This window comes from Salmo salar, chromosome ssa07 (assembly GCF_905237065.1).
Source record: "Salmo salar chromosome ssa07, Ssal_v3.1, whole genome shotgun sequence".
In the NCBI taxonomy this organism is placed as follows: Eukaryota; Metazoa; Chordata; class Actinopteri; order Salmoniformes; family Salmonidae; genus Salmo; species Salmo salar.
The window spans coordinates 28,782,269-28,798,977 of NC_059448.1; the positions used below are offsets into that span (position 1 = coordinate 28,782,269).

At 42.2% G+C, this 16,709-nt stretch overlaps 1 protein-coding gene across 3 annotated transcripts in view; it reads right to left on the reverse strand.

Moving 5' to 3' along the window:
* Positions 1-752: 752 nt before the first annotated feature.
* The window catches only part of mtm1 (myotubularin 1), a 68,403-nt gene continuing 52,446 nt past the window's right edge, over positions 753-16,709 (reverse strand). Inside the window, exons 14-16 of one of the 3 annotated variants that reach the window (XM_014207110.2) lie at positions 13,542-13,655; positions 12,068-12,244; positions 753-3,787 (exon numbers count right to left, since the gene is read on the reverse strand). In XM_014207110.2, the coding sequence (XP_014062585.1) occupies positions 3,608-3,787; positions 12,068-12,244; positions 13,542-13,655 (471 nt within the window). In that variant the 3' untranslated portion in view covers positions 753-3,607. 3 annotated transcript variants of the gene reach the window in all.

Genomic DNA, 16,709 nt, shown 5'->3' on the forward strand with positions numbered 1-16,709 from the left:
CTTCAGTGGGGACATTATCACCATCGATGGCCATTGGAACATTGGAGAAGTGTGCTCTTCACGGATGAATCCTAGTTTCAACTGCACCGGGCAGATGGCATACGGCGTCATGTGGGCGAGCGGTTTGCTGATGTCAATGTTGTGAACAGAGTGCCCCATGGTGGCGGTGGGGTTATGGTATGGGCAGGCATAAGCTACAGACAACGAACACAATTGCATTTTAACAATGGCAATTTGAAAGCACAGAGATACCATGACAAGATCCAGAGGCCCATTGTCGTGCCATTCTTTCGGCGCTATCCCGTTTCAGCATAATATTGCATGGCCCCATGTCGCAAGGATCTGTCACACAAAACCTGGAAGATGAAAATGTCCCAGTTCTTCCATGACCTGCATACTCAACAGCCATGTCACCCATTGAGCATGTTTGGGATGCTCTGGATCGACGTGTACGACAGCGTGTTCCAGTTCCCGCCAATAACTTAGCACAGCCATTGAAGAGGAGTGGGACAACATTCCACAGGCCACCTGATCAACTCAATGTGAAGATGTGTTGCGCTGCATGAGGCAAATGGTGGTCACACCAGATACTGACTGGGTTTCTGATCCATGCCGCTACCTTTGTTTTTAAGGTATCTGTGACCAACAGATGCAGATCTGTATTCCCAGTCATGTGAAATCCACAGATTAGGCCCTAATGAATTTATTTAAATTGACTGATTTCCTTATATGAACTGTAACTCAGTAAAATCTTTGAAATTGTTGCATGTTGCATTTATATTTTTGTTCAGTGTACATCAGTTACTGTACTTGTACAAAGTAAAAAATAAAAATAGATTTTTGTCTTTTACATTTTTCGCTAAAAACAAATCAACCAACTAACACAATCAAACAACAAAGTCTTCTGCGATGTGGTTATTTTTCCCTTGCAGCCTCGTTTTTTACTTTCCCCCCCTTATTGAGGCCAAAGACTTCCAAAGTGATGCATTCTGGTGCGGCATTAGGGAGCCGCTAGTGCCCTCATTCTTTCCCCACCACCACCACCATCTTTCAACATGGGTGACCGCCAACAAGCCTTCTAAGTCATATCTATTCATTCTCTTGTATGGCATTGCCAAATCCAGCATGGTGACCGTTTTAAAACAAGCGTAACCCACCCAAAGAGTCTTTACCAGAACGAACCCACAGCAACCCATCAACCGTTTCCTTTCCCCTTCTTTCTCCCCCCTGACGACGAATCAGGATTTGACTTTCCCACGCCACAACAAATCAGGTGCTTCCTTTTTCCTGCCACAACCAATCGGGTGCTTTCTTTCCCTTTCTCCCCGCCACAGAGGAACGATGATAAAGACAAAATGTATAGTTTGAGCAGAGAGGAAGAGGTGAAGCGAGAGGTTTCACTCCTGCCAAAATATATATATATAAAAATTGCCCAATGTGTTTCTATGGGCAATTTTTTTACCTAAGCTTGTCGCCTGCCTTGCTGCCTTTGGGTCAACGACTCCCATTGCTGGGGCAGAGACATGAGCATCTCATCATTATATACAGATCTCTGGTTTGGGTACAAAACGTCTGCCTGAGGTTGAACCTCAGATGGTCAAAGGCACAGAACTGGACCCGACCAGCGGTCCCGAGAACACTGGACCTGCCCTGTAAATAGTTACTAAACATTTCTAGACTTCTTTTTACTAATCTTATCCCAAACTCTATGGTAGTTATTGTCCAAAGAACTGTATCTTGTCTGAGAATACTTGGGACACCTTATTGTTGTCCCTTGAAAGGTTTTAAACTATTCTGGACTTTTCCACCTCTCTGGTTGTTGCTCTTGTCAAAATAACTTTTTCCTGCCCATAGTCTTTTGGAGAATACTCTGTGGAAGTCCTAAAACCTTTAAATCAAGCAAACTTGATCTAAACCATTTTGCTCCCTGGATTGAGATAAAGTGGTTTGAGACAAATGTTTAAAGATGGAATGCGCAGTAGGCAAAACAGCGCCACTGTCCGCCCCACGGCCGTTATCATTTTTGTTTTGTTGACGAAGCAGAGCTGGGGAGCGTTGCGCATCGTGGTAAAAGAAATTGCATTACATATGCCTTCTATTCTATCGCATGTGCAATGATGTCGAAGGGAAATAACCAGAATTAGTTGTTTGCCGTAACTTCTTTGTTGTTATAATCGCAAATGGACGTGGCAGTTTCACCATTTGGGATTCCAGGTTTAAGTTTATGCCAAGAGGAGTTTGACCGGTTTTAAGGTGACAGGTTCTAAGGTTCTCAAGTTTTAGGTTGGCAAAATGAGAGTCCCGTTGATGCAGAACTTTATTGGACTGACTGAGTGGACCTAGCCTGGTGCCAGATCTGTTTGTGCTGTCTTGCCAATTCCTATGGTCATTGTCATACATGACATGCATTGAGTTCGCAAGACAGCACTAACAGATCTGAGACCAGGCTAGGGTGGACATTGTTGGAGATAAAACTCACAGCTCCTCTAATAAAAACCAATACAACTCAGTGTCCTGTCTCTCCATAGACCTTCTACAGTACAATACATGGGGATACTAGGCCCACTGGACATCTCATAGAGTGGACTACAGTCAACCCCTGATAAATGCAAGGACTTAGGGCTGTTACGAATGTATGCAGTAAACTGAAGGATGCAGATATTCAGAGAATTTAAGTGAGTTGAGACTGGGGAACTGCAGGGTTTGTACTTACCCAACTTATGGGAGTCGACTGAAGTTACTCTAGTTTGTTATCCAAACTTAACTGGTTGACTGGACTGGTATTGCTCATATTGAGGACATTTGTACAGGTGCACACTGATTTAAGTCAGCCAAATGCACTAATAATCAAACTTTCTCTTTTTAGTATGTTTGTCATAACAGTTTAACAATTCCCTTTTCAGGTCTTGGAGTTGACACAGTGTACAGAGTTCAAGAGGAGCAGGGGCAATGTTCCCATTCTTTACCCTTCTGGAAGTGTGCACTCGTTCAACCCCCCTCGTGGATTTAAAAGGAATGGACTGGTGTGAGTAATACGATGGAAACTCCCTCCAGCCTTGCTTTTACCAGTGCAATGCATAAGCTTGATGGGGAGAAAATGAGTGCACACTTCTATGTAAAGTGTAGAGAATCGTAATGCAGCCATTGAATTTTAACCCTTCACACATGTCCTTTAGTATAGTTTATCTACAACACACTGAGTATTTATTTTATTTCGTATTAAGGCTTCTCTGTTTTTGCAGAAAAAAAACAACGTTATACAAAAGTTGTCAAAAGGCTGTACTGTGACATATTGCATAATCACCATAGTTACGTTTTTGTTATGGTCATACGTCATGATTTCCATGTTATTATCGTCTCCATTATTACTTTACTAACGCTATGTACAAAAAACAACTTATTGTGTCTGTGTCAGGGTCAAATTACATGTCGATTCAGGAAGTGAATTGAAATTCTAATTCAAGAATCTGAAAAATTCCTATTTGGAATAAATTTCACTTTACAACTCTTAAATTAGGAATTTCTATTTCCTTTGATTCATTGACATCGAAGTAACCTCAACCCTGACGAACAAACACACACTCACGTGTGTGTTTGAGTACCCCACTCAGAAAGGGGTGTGCAGGTGCGTGATGTGCTGCGTGGGCGAGGCCGTATTGGGGGCAGAGCTATTTGATAGGTGGGAGGAGTTAGGGGAGGAGTCAGTGAGCTGCAGTTCCTCTAGTTTCTTCAGGTATTCGTCTCTCAGTGCCAGGAGCTCCATGTAACGCTGTTCCACTGGACTCTGCTGCTGTAGAATAGAGTAGAGACAGATAGAGTAGAGTACGATAGGATAGGATAGAATAGATTACAACCACCACCAGGTGGAAGCAAAGAGAGAAATGAGAGGGAGATGGATGGATGGGGAGCGAAGAGGGAGAGAGAGAGACGGGGGTAGGGAGCAGGGTGAGGAGGGGAGAGCGAGAGAGTGGGTAGAGAGAGAAGGTGTGGGGGAGAGAGTAAAAAAATACTTGAATGATATGCAAACAATGCAAAAAGATCAGCATATAAACAAACAAAAGAGGTGTACAGACAGATTTTTCTTTTTACATGTACATTCTACACACATTTTACATACAAAGCATTTTTTCCCACAGTAGTTACAGTATATAGCAAGAAAATAGTTATTTGGTATACATTACATCTGGATAGATAGTACTTAAACACACACAGCAGGGGTGTCAAACTCAATCCTGCTGGTTTTTGGTTTTTCCTTTTAATTAAGCCCGAGACAACCAGGTGAGGGGAGTTCTTTACTAATTAGTGACCTTAATTCATCAACCTAATACAAGGGAAGAGTGAAAACCCGCAGACACTTGGCCCTCCGTGGAGTGAGTTTGACACGTGACATACTGTATACATTATATATTGTGTTTTCAGTCAACTATTACAGTGCATTCGGAAAGAATTCAGATCTACACACAATACATGATGACAAAGCAAAAACAGGTTTTTAGACATTTTTCAACATTCATTAAAAAAAAAAACTGAAAAAAAATCACATTTACATAAGTATTCAGACCCTTTACTCAGTACTTTGTTGAAGCACTTTTGGCAGCGATTACAGCCTCGAGTCTTCTTGGGTATGACGCTACAAGCTTGAAGTTTCATTATTCTCTGCAGATCCTCTCAAGCTCTGTCAGGTTGGATGGGGAGCGTTGCTGCACAGCTATCTTCAGGTCTCTCCAGAGATGTTCGATCGGGTTCAAGTTTGGGCTCTTGCTGGGCCACTCAAGGACATTCAGAGACTTGTCCCGAAGCCACTCCTGCATTGTCTTGGCTGTGTGCTTAGGGTCGTTGTCCTGTTGGAAGGTGAACCTTCGCCCAAGTCCGAGGTCGTGAGCATGTTTTCATCAAGAGTATTTATCTGGTCAATATGTCAGTGTATTATGTCTGTTTGTAACAGTGTGTTATACAGTTGAAGTCGGAAGTTTACATACACTTAGGTTGGAGTCATTAAAACTCGTTTTTCAACCACACCACAAATTTCTTGTTAACAAACTATAGTTTTGGCAAGTCGGTTAGGACATGTACTTTGTGCATGACAAGTTATTTTCCAACAATTGTTTACAGACAGATTATTTCACGTATAATTCACTGTATCACAATTCCAGTGGGTCAGAAGTTTACATAGGCACAGTCAACTTAGTTTTTAAACAGCTTGGAAAATTCCTGAAAATGATGTCATGGCTTTAGAAGCTTCTGATAGGCTAATTAGCATAATTTGACTCAATTGGAGGCATACCTGTGGATGCATTTCAAGGCCTACCTTCAAACTCAGTGCCTCTTTGCTTGACATCATGGGAAAATCAAAAGAAATCAGACAAGACCTCAGAAAATAAATTGTAGACCTCCACAAGTCTGGTTCATCCTTGGGAGCAATTTCCAAACGCCTGAAGGTACCACGTTCATCTGTACAAACAATAGTACGCAAGTATAAACACCATGGGACCACGCAGCCGTCATACCGCTCAGGAAGGACACGCGTTCTGTCTCCTTGAGATGAACGTGCTTTGGTGTGAAAAGTGCAAATCAATCCCAGAACAGCAGCAAAGGACCTTGTGAAGATGCTGGAGGAAACAGGTACAAAAGTATCTATATCCACAGTAAAACGAGTCCTATATCGACATAACCTGAAAGGCCGCTCAGCAAGGAAGAAGCCACTGCTCCAAAACCACCATAAAAAAGACAGACTACGGTTTGCAACTGCACATGGGGACAAAGATCGTACTTTGTGGAGAAATGTCCTCTGGTCTGATGAAACAAAATAGAACTGTTTGGCCATAATGACCATTGTTATGTTTGGAGGAAAAAGGGGGAGGCTTGCAAGCCGAAGAACATCATCCCATCCGTGAAGCGGGGTGGCAGCATCATGTTGTGGGGGTGCTTTGCTGCAGGAGGGACTGGTGCACTTCACAAAATAGATGGCATCATGAGGAAGTAAAATTACGTGGATATATTGAAGCAACATCTCAAGACATCAGTCAGGAAGTTAAAGCTTGGTCGCAAATGGGTCTTCCAAATGGACAATGACCCCAAGCATACTTCCAAAGTTGTGGCAAAATGGCTCAAGGACAACAAAGTCAAGGTATTGGAGTGGCCATCACAAAGCCCTGACCTCAATCCCATAGAATATTTGTGGGCAGAACTGAAAAAGCGTGTGCGAGCAAGAAGGCCTACAAACCTGACTCAGTTACACCAGCTCTATCAGGAAGAATGGGCCAAAATTCACCCAACTTGTTGTGGGAAGCTTGTGGAAGGCTACCCGAAATGTTTGATCCAAGTTAAACAATTTAAAAGGCAATGCTACCAAATACTAATTGAGTATATGTAAACCTCTGACCCACTGGGAATGTGATGAAAGAAATAAAAGCTGAAATAAATCATTTTCTCTACTATTATTCTGACATTTCACATTCTTAAAATAAAGTGGTGATCCTAACTGACCTAAGACAGAGAATTTTTACTAGGTATAAATGTCAAGAATTGTGAAAAACTGAGTTTAAATGTATTTGGCTAAGGTGTATGTAAACTTCCAACTTCAACTGTGTGTGAATATGTGATTGCATTATAAATTGTATTTGAATGTTTAAGGCCTCTTGGAAGATAAGTCCAAATGAGGACTAACAGAGATCCTAATAAAATCAAACCTCTCTGTACTTTGCTCTGTTCATATTTCCCTCAATCCTGACTAATCTCCCAGTCCCTGCTGCTGAAAAACATCCCTACAGCATGATGTTGCCACCACCATGCTACACCGTAGGCCTGGTGCCAGGTTTCCTCCAGACGTGATACTTGGCATTCAGGCCAAAGAGTTCAATCTTAATTTCATCAGACCAGAGAACCTTGTTTCTCATTTACTGAGAGTCCTTCAGGTGCCTTTTGGCAGACTCCTCGCGGGCTGTCGTGCCTTTTACTGAGGAGTGGCTTCACTCTACCTAAAAGGCCTGATTGGTGGAGTGCTGCAGAAATTGTTGTCCTTCTGGAAGGGCCTCCCATCTCCACAGAGGAACTTTAGAGCTCTGTCAGAGTGACCATCGGGTTCTTGGTCACCTCCCTGACCAAGGCCCATCTCCTCCAATTGCTCAGTTTGGCCGGGCGGCCAGCTCTAGGAAGAGTCTTTGTGGTTCCAAACTTCTTCAATTTAAGAATGTTGCCCACTGTGTTCTTGTGGACCTTCAATGCTGCAGAAATGTTTTGGTACCCTTCCCATGATCTGTGCCTCGACATAATCTTGTCTCGGATCTCTACAAATGAAAAAACCAAGCCATGCGGTCGAAGGAATTATCTGACATGCACTGTCAACTGTGGGACCTTACATAGACAGGTGTGTACCTTTCCAAATCATGTCAAAATCAATGGAATTTACCACATGTGGACTCCAATCAAGTTGTAGAAACATCTAAAGGATGATCAATGGAAACAGGATGCACCTGACCTCAATTTCGAGTCTCATAGCAATGGGTCTGAATACTTATGTAAATAAGTACCCTCTATTTTCCAACTGTTCTGTTTCACATACAGTACATTCAAAACCTTTCTAAATCGCATAGTATGTACAGACTGTAAGTTAATGATGAATATTTTTCCTATAAGTATTATTATATTGATGATTTATTGACTATGGCTTTCCAAATCTCCCAACAGTGCTATTTGTAGGGTTCATTTTAGGTAAATGTTTGGTTTTCAGCCATTCCTGAACCTGACCAGAAACTAGCTACATACTGTAGGGGAAATATCAGAATAAGTGATCTAATGATTCTGTCTCTTCGCAGAAAAATCTGCCGAGTTAAGATGGTTGTGTGCCCATAACATTCTGTTGTTGGCAAGAATTTTGTATAATCATTTTAATATAAAAAAAACCTGGTTTGAATCAAGCGTTGTTGTGTGCATCACTTGATAAATCATGTGCCATGGAATCATCGGCACATTGAAAATCTCTTCCCAACTACTTTTTCAACCTGTATGGCGATGCTGTCAAAATGTTGGTCCTCAAATGAAAGTTATATTTTTTCTATTTATGAACATGTTTTGGTGCCAATTTTAGTCTTTAACAAAGGGCAGACAAAAAAGTTTCTCTAACTTCTCCACTTGCCTCCATTTGTGCGGTAATGCTACTATCAGTTGGTTCTAATTTTAGATAACAAAAATACATGGAAATGTTCTCTCTAACTGCACATTACTCCAACTTTCCTATTCATAATATCATTAGCAAAGATAGTTCCGTATTTATTTTTATTCCGTAAAGATTTTATTTTTTATTTGTGATCAATTAGTATATTTGAGTTTAACCATAATATTTGTTCTGTCTTTTCTGGGGGATGAAACTGGAATTGCAAAAGTATGGATTGTTTTACAAAGGGAAATAATTAGAAAATGGTTCCATTTTCAGTTAACTGAAAGTGAGAGGTTCTAATCTGGATAGAGGTTTAATGATTTAATATTTAATAATTTTAGCCTCCTGAAATCATATTCATTATAAATAAGCATGTTTAATTTTGTCTGGCTTATTGTTCCAAATAATGTTCAATATTTTTTGCTTATATAATGAAAAAAATGTATTGTTCTGAATAGGCAGGGCCATAAGTAAATAGATAAACTGTGATATGACTAAAGAATTAAAATCAGGGAGATTTTTCCACAAATAGACCCTACAACATAGGGTCAAAGCACTCAAACCTGACTTGAGATTCAATAAGACTTTTTTCTGTCAATTCCGCATTGATATTAATGTTAGGTTCCTCTTTAAACAAGGTATTGTCGGATATTATTCATCCTGATCAGACAGGTTTTTTACATGGGCGATACATTGGCGATAATATAAGACAAGTACTGGAAACAATAGAATACTATGAAACATCAGGGAAACCAGGTCTGGTAATCATGGCAGATTCTGAAAAGGCTTTTGATAAAGTACGACTAGAATTTATATATAACGGCTTAGACTATTTTAATTTTGGAGAATCTCTTATACAATGGGTTCAAGTTATTAGTAAAACAACAAATAATGGCTACTTCTCAGAAATAATTAAACTGTCGGCGTAAAACAAGGTTGTCCACTGTCGGCGTATCTATTTATTATGGCCATCAAAATGTTAGCTATTAACATCAGATCAAACAATAATATAGAGGGGCTAGAAATCCAAGGCTTAAAAACCAAGGTGTCATTGCATGCTGACAACTCAAGTTTCCTCTTAAATCTGCAATCTGGATCCCTGCACAGTCTCATAGAGGATCTAGATAATTTTCTAACCTCTCTGGATTACAACTGAACTATTGTACGATAAGTGTACCATATTACGTATTGGATTGCTAAAAAAATACAACTTTTACATTACCGTTTAGTTTATCAATAAAATGATCTGACGGTGAAGTGGACATACTCAGTATTCATATCCCTAAAGAAAGAAATTAATTCACTGCAACAAATTTCAATAGAAAGTTAGCAAAAATAGGAAATAAGATCTTGCTACCATAGAACAGAGTGCTGACTGGAGAGCTGGATTCAATTTTCCGCTGAAATAACATGCCTGTAGCTCAGGAACAGAAGCAAGGATATTCTTGATACCATTTGAAAAGAAACACTTTGAAGTTTGTGAAAATTAATGTAGGAGAATATAACACATTAGATCTGGTAAAAGAAAATACAAAGAAAAAAAATAACTTTTTGGAGGTATTTTTTTGTACCATCATCTTTGAAATGCAAGAGAAAGGCCATAATGTATTATTCCAGGCCAGGTGCAATTTAGATTTTGGCCACTAGATGGCAGCAGCGTATATGCAAGGTTTTAGACTGATCCAATGAACCATTGTATTTCTGTTCAAAATGTTGCATTAAGACTGCTCAAATGTGCATAATTGGTTACTTAATAAGCTTTCAAGTTCATAACTCTGCACTCTCCTCAAACAATAGGATGGTATGCTTTCACTGTAATAGCACTGTAATAGTAAATTGGACAGTGCAGTTAGATTAATTCTATGCCCTATGCATTTTTCTAGGATTTTTGCATCACAACACTGAAGTCTAAAGGGCCTCGAGTTTTTTAGATGGACTGGATCTTTATACTTACCACCTGGGTCCAGTCTCAGTAATAGTGAAATCAGACCTTCTTGCTGAGTATAGTTACCATTTTTATAGAAGTGGTTAAAATTTGAGTACATCAAAAAATAAAATGATATACCTCAACTGGTATGCCATCCAGCCCTGGAGTTTACCCTGGCTTAAAGGCTTTAATTGCATAAAGAAGTTCCTCCTCTACAATTTGGCCCTCACACAAGTATTTCTGTACAGCTGTTCATTTTACAGTATTAGGGAAAAAAATCCTTACCGTTAACTTCAGTTAGTGGAAATGGAGGAGACTGCAAAGAGAACATATGCTTAAAGTATTTTGCTTCCTCTTTCAAAATATAATTTGGTGAATCATGGTTGACTTGTGTGTGTGTGTGTGTATTGTGTAAAGAGGATTTTCAGCTCCAGTGACTCAGGCCCTGCCGAGGGGGGCCAGGGATGTTTCGGCTAGAGTGGGTGTGTGTGTGAATATCAGTGTATATGTGTGTGTTGAGGATGGGAGGGGGGTTAAAAGAGCTAGAGGGTAAGAAGGTTGTTCAGGGGTGTGTGTATGTAAGAAATGGAGGGGGCAGGCAGCGGGTGCTCTACACACATACAATTATTTAATTTCACACACACACACACACTGCAAGCCCTATAGGACGCCACGGCATCATTGCAGCCAAACCAACCAATCCCCAGAGGCGATATTTCACACTCAGACTGACCACAAGATAACCCCAACTAATTGTCCGGTGTATTTGACTGACAGTATGGTATATTCTGTGTTTTGGCTAAATCCTAACAAAACGTCAGCTAGCCAACTAGCTTACATGGTTTATCAAAATTAATCAAATTTTATTTGTCAGAGGCGCCAACAACGCAGCTTTAAGAAAATACCTAAAAAAAGTAAGAGGCAAGAATAACAAATAATTAAAGAGCAGTAGTAATATACAGGGGGTACTGGTACAGAGTCAATGTGCGGGGGCACCGGTGTCGAGGTAATATGTACATGCAGGTAGAGTTATTAAAGTGACTACGCATAGATAACAACAGAGAGTAGAAGCAGCGTAGAAGGGGGGGGGGGGGTGGAATGCAAATAGTCTGGGTAGCCATTTGATTAGCTGTTCAGGGGTCTTATAGATTGGGGGTAGAAGCTGTTTAGAAGCCTGTTGGACCTAGATTTGGCGCTCCGTTACCGTTTGCCGTGCAATAGCAGAGAGAACAGTCTATGAATAGGGAGGCTGGAGTCTGACAATTTTTAGGGCCTTCCTCTGACACCGCCTGGTATAGAGGTCCTGGATGGCAGGAAGTTTGGCCCCGGTGATGTACTGGACCGTATGCAGTACCCTCTGTAGTGCCTGGCGGTCAGAGGCCGAGCAGTTTCCATACCAGGCAACTGCTCAGGATCGTCAGGATGCTCTCGACGGTGCAGCTGTAAAACCTTTTGAGGATCTGAGGACCCATGCCAAATCTTTTCAGTCCTGAGGGGGAATAGGTTTTGTCATGCCCTCTTCATGACTGTCTTGGTGTGCTTGGACCATGTTAGTTTGTTGGTGATGTGGACGCTAAGGAACTTGAACCTCTCAACCTGCTCCACTACAACCCCGTCGATGAGAATGGGGGCGTGCTCGGTCCTCCTTTTCCAGTAGTCCACGATCATCTCCTTTGTCTTGATCACGTTGAGGGAGAGGTTGTTGTCCTTGCACCACATGGTCAGGTCTCTGACCTCCTCCCTATTACATTTATGTTATAAATTTGTAACATCAGTTGTGATTGTTATAACAGTATTATTTAGGCCTTATGAACGAGGGTCTAGATAGCGATACAGTATATTAGCTGGACTAAATGTATGTTATGACTGTATAATGTCAGTTGTCATAAGCGGACATTATGACAGTGTTATGTAGCCTTATTACAGAGGGTAAAGTGTAACCGTACTTTCATTTATTCTCCATCCATCCTCCCATCCCGCTCTACCTGTTGTCGTATGCGTGGGTTCCAGCGGATGTAATAAGTCACCCAAAGCTCTAGGTGTCTCATGCTGGCTACGGGGTAGAGGACCCTACTGGACTCAGGAGTGTAGAAGGGGTTCAGGTAGGAAGTAGAGTCACTGTTCACCAACGACCACAGGGACACTGTCTTAGACCGTACCTCCTGGAGAGAGAGAAGGGGAGAAGAAGAAAAATGATTTGTTTAGAGAGAGAGTGAGAGAGAGAGAGAGAGAGAGAGAGGGATGGAGGAAGAGAGAGAAGGGTTTCAGGTTCATCAACGACCACACCTCCTGGTGAGAAGAATAATACTTTAGTTAAAGAGAGAGAGAGAGGTGGGAAGTATCACTGTTCACCAACGACCACAGAGACATCGTATTACACCGAACCTCCATGAGAGGGAGATGGAGGGGAAGAATAAAAATTGAGAGAGAGGGGTGTAGAAAGGGTTGAGGTAGGGGACGCGTCACTGTTGACCTAACCTAACGTAGCAGGCGTAGAAAGACGCCCGAGCCGAGTTCGCACTTCAGTTAGGTTGAAAATATTGTATCCCTGAAAACCGGACGTTAACGTTTTCTGGCGACTCCGCATAGGCTACTGTTGACCAGGGACCACAGAGACAGGTCTTAGACCACACCTCCTGGAGAGAGATGGAGAGAGAGGGATAGAGTGGGAGAACGATCAGACGTTTTTATCCAACGCAACCTACAGTTAATAGATATTTTTAGCATACGGCCCATGCTTGAATCAAACCCTGAATTACCTGAGCCATTGGAACCACAGATAGATGGAGAGAAAACTAAAGAAAGAGCGAATAAAGCAATGAGTCTCTGGACCAATAATTAGACCCTTATGCAGTCCACAAATTTTAACACTGGGATGTAAAGGGAGAGGTGTGTGTAGATAAGAGCGTATCTGTGTTTTCTAGATGTGCTGTTACGCAGACAGTCTCTTTGTTTGTGTCAGAGTGAGTGCAGTGTGTACTACTGTGTGTTGCATCCCCCCATAGTGCATTATTACTGTCTGTTTGAAACTCAGAACCAGTGATGCGTCCCATCTTTCTCCCTCTCTCTTCTGCTCTACTTCACATGATCAGGATGGAGAGAGGGAGGGGGAGGGAGCGTGGTGGGACAAAGAGAGGGAGAGAGACATATTATAGACAGGGAAAGGGTTGGAGATGAAGAGAGGGTTGGGAGTGAGAAATATTGTAGAGAGAAGAGAGGGAGTATTGGAAAGGAGGAAATGACCAAAAGATAGAGAAGTGGGGCTCTGACTCATTATGTTGTGGTCTCAGATACTTGCAGTTGTAGAGGAACAGAGAGAGTGATAAACAGAGGGAGAAAAATAGAGGAGAGAATGAGGAAAGTGACAGCATAACTTACCTTGGTGTCCCAGGCGCTCTGACAATTGTAGAGGAAGAGAGAGAGAGAGAGCGATAAACAGATAGTAACAGTCTGACTTACGTTGGTGTCTCTGGCGCTCTCACAGTTGTAGAGGAAGGTTCCAAAGCGACAGCTGAACAGGTGATCCAGGATGGTCATTAGGAGCCGCTCGTTGAACTCAAACGCTGTCGGGAACTGATGGGGAAATAAGGAAAGAAGAGAGGAGAAGGAGAAAGAGAGAAATGTAAAGCCTGGATGGCTTTCACTTCAGCAGTGATAAATTCATGAACTTATTTGACGAAAAGATCATGATCATTAGAAAGCAAATTATGGACTCCTCTTTAAATCTGCATATTTCTCTAAAGCTCAGTTGTCCTGAGTCTGCACAACACTGCCAGGACTTAGGATCAAGGGAGACATTCATGTTTTTTAATACTATATCTCTTGACACATTGATGAAAATAGTCATGGCCTCTAAACCTTCAAGCTGCATACTGGACCCTATTCCAACTAAACTACTGAAAGAGCTGCTTCCTGTGCTTGGCCCTCCTATGTTGAACATAATAAATGGCTACCTATCCACCGGATGTGTACCAAACTCACTAAAAGTGACAGCAATAAAGCCTCTCTTGAAAAAGCCAAACCTTGACCCAGAAAAATAGAAGAAAAAAAATAAATAAATCGGCCTATATCGAATCTCCCATTCCTCTCAATTTCAAAAGAAAAGCTGTTGTGCAGCAACTCACTGCCTTCCTGAAGACTAACAATGCATACGAAACGCTTCAGTCTGGTTTTAGACCCCATCATAGCACTGAGACTGCACTCGTGAAGGTGGTAAATTACCTTTTAATGGCATCAGACCAAGGCTCTGCATCTGTCCTTGTGCTCCTAGACCTTAGTGCTGCTTTTGATACCATCGATCACCACATTATTTTGGAGAGATTGGAATCCCAAATTGGTCTACACGGACAAGTTCTCACCTGGTTTAGATTTGATCTGCCGGAAAGATAGCAGTTTGTCTCTGTGGATGGTTTGTCCTCTGACAAATCAACTGTAAATTTCGGTGTTCCTCAAGGTTCCGTTTTAGGACCACTATTGTTTTCACTATATATTTTACCTCTTGGTGATGTCATTCGGAAACAATGTTAACTTCCACTGCTATGCAGACGATACACAGCTGTACATTTCGATGAAACATGGTGAAGCCACAAAATTGGCTTTCCTGGAAGCCTGTATTTCAGACATAAGGAAGTGGATGGCGGCAAATGTTTTACTTTTAAACTCGGACAAAACAGAGATGCTAATTTTAGGTACCAAGAAACAAAGAGATCTTCTGTGGGATCTAACAATTAATCTTGATTGTTGTACAGTCGTCTCAAATAAAACTGTAAAGGACCTCGGCGTTACTCTGGACCCTGATCTCTCTTTTGACGAACATATCAAGGCTGTTTCAAGGACAGATTTTTTTCCCATCTACGTAACATTGCAAAAATCAGAAACCTTTTGTCCAAAAATTATGCAGAAAAATATATCCATGCTTTTGTCACTTCTAGATTAGACTACTGCAATTCTCTACTTTCCGGCTACCCGGATAAAGCACTAAATAAACTTCAGTTTGTGCAAAACATGGCTGCTAGAATCTTGACTAGAACCAAAACATTGTATCATATTACTCCAGTGGTAGCCTCTCTAGACTGGCTTCCTGTTAAGGCTATGGCTGATTTCAAGGTTTTACTGCTACCCTACAAAGCATTACATGGGCTTGCTCCTACCTATCTTTCCGATTTGGTCCTGCCGTACATACCTACACGTACGCTACGGTCACAAGACACAGGCCTCCTTATTGTCCCTAGAATTTCTAAGCAAACAGCTGGAGGCAGGGCTTTCTCCTATAGAGATCCATTTTTATGGAATGGTCTGCCTATCCATGTGAGAGACGCAGACTCGGTCTCGACCTTTAAGTCTTTATTGAAGACTCATCTCTTCAGTAGGTCCTATGATTGAGTGTAGTCTGGCCCAGGGGGGAAAGGTGAACGGAAAGGCACTGGAGCGACGAACCACCCTTGCTGTCTCTACCTTGCTGGTTCCCCTCTCTCCACTGGGATTCTCTGCCTCTAACCTTATTACGGGGGCTGAGTCACTAGCTTACTGGTGCTCTTCCATGCCATCCCTAGGAGGGGTGCGTCACTTGAGTGGGTTGAGTCTCTGACATGATCTTCCTGTCCGGCTTGGCGCCCCCTTCGGGTTTGTGCCGTGGGGGAGATCTTTGTGGGCTATACTCTGCCTTGTCTCAGGGTAGTAAGTTGGTGGTTGAAGATATCCCTCTAGTGGGGTGGGGGCTGTGCTTTGGCAAAGTGGGTGGGGTTATATCCTGCCTGTTTGGCCCTGTCTGGGGGTATAGTCGGACGGGGCCACAGTGTCCCCCGACCCCTCCTGTCTCAGCCTCCAGTAATTATGCTGCAATAGTTTGTGTCGGGGGGCTAGAGTCAGTCTGTTATATCTGGAGTATTTCTTCTGTCTTATCCGGTGTCCTGTGTGAATTTAAGTATGCTCCCTCTAATTCTCTCTCTCTCTTCTCTCGGAGGACCTGAGCCCTAGGACCATGCCTCAGGACTACCTGGCCTGATGACTCCTTGCTGTCCCCAGTCCACCTGGTCGTGCTGCTGCTCCAGTTTTAACGGTTCTGCCTGCAGCTATGGAACTCTGACCTGTTCACCGGACGTGCTACCTTGTCCCAGACCTGCTGTTTTCGACTCTCTCTCTACCGCACCTGCTGTCTAACTCTGAATGATCGGCTATGAAAAGTCAACTGACATTTACTCCTGAGGTGTTGACCTGTTGCACCCTCTACAACCACTGTGATTATTATTATTTGACCGTGCTGGTCATCTATGAACGTTTGAACATCTTGGCCATGTTCTGTTATAATCTCCACCCGGCAGAGCCGGGTGGAGGACTGGCTACCCCTCAGAGCCTGGTTCCTCTAGGTTCCGGCCTTTCTAGGGAGTTTTTCCTAGCCACCGTGCTTCTATATTTGCATTGCTTGCTGTTTGGGGTTTTAGGCTGGGTTTCTGTATAGCACTTTGTGACATCGGCTGATGTAAAAAGGGCTTTATAAATACATTTGATTGCTTGACTGGTTCGAAAACAACTTGTAGGCTCTGTCTCAGTTAATATTTCCTTGATTCCTTGCATCCTCTCGCCTTACTTCCTTCTCAAAACCCATTGGAGAAGAAGGTTCGAGAGGAG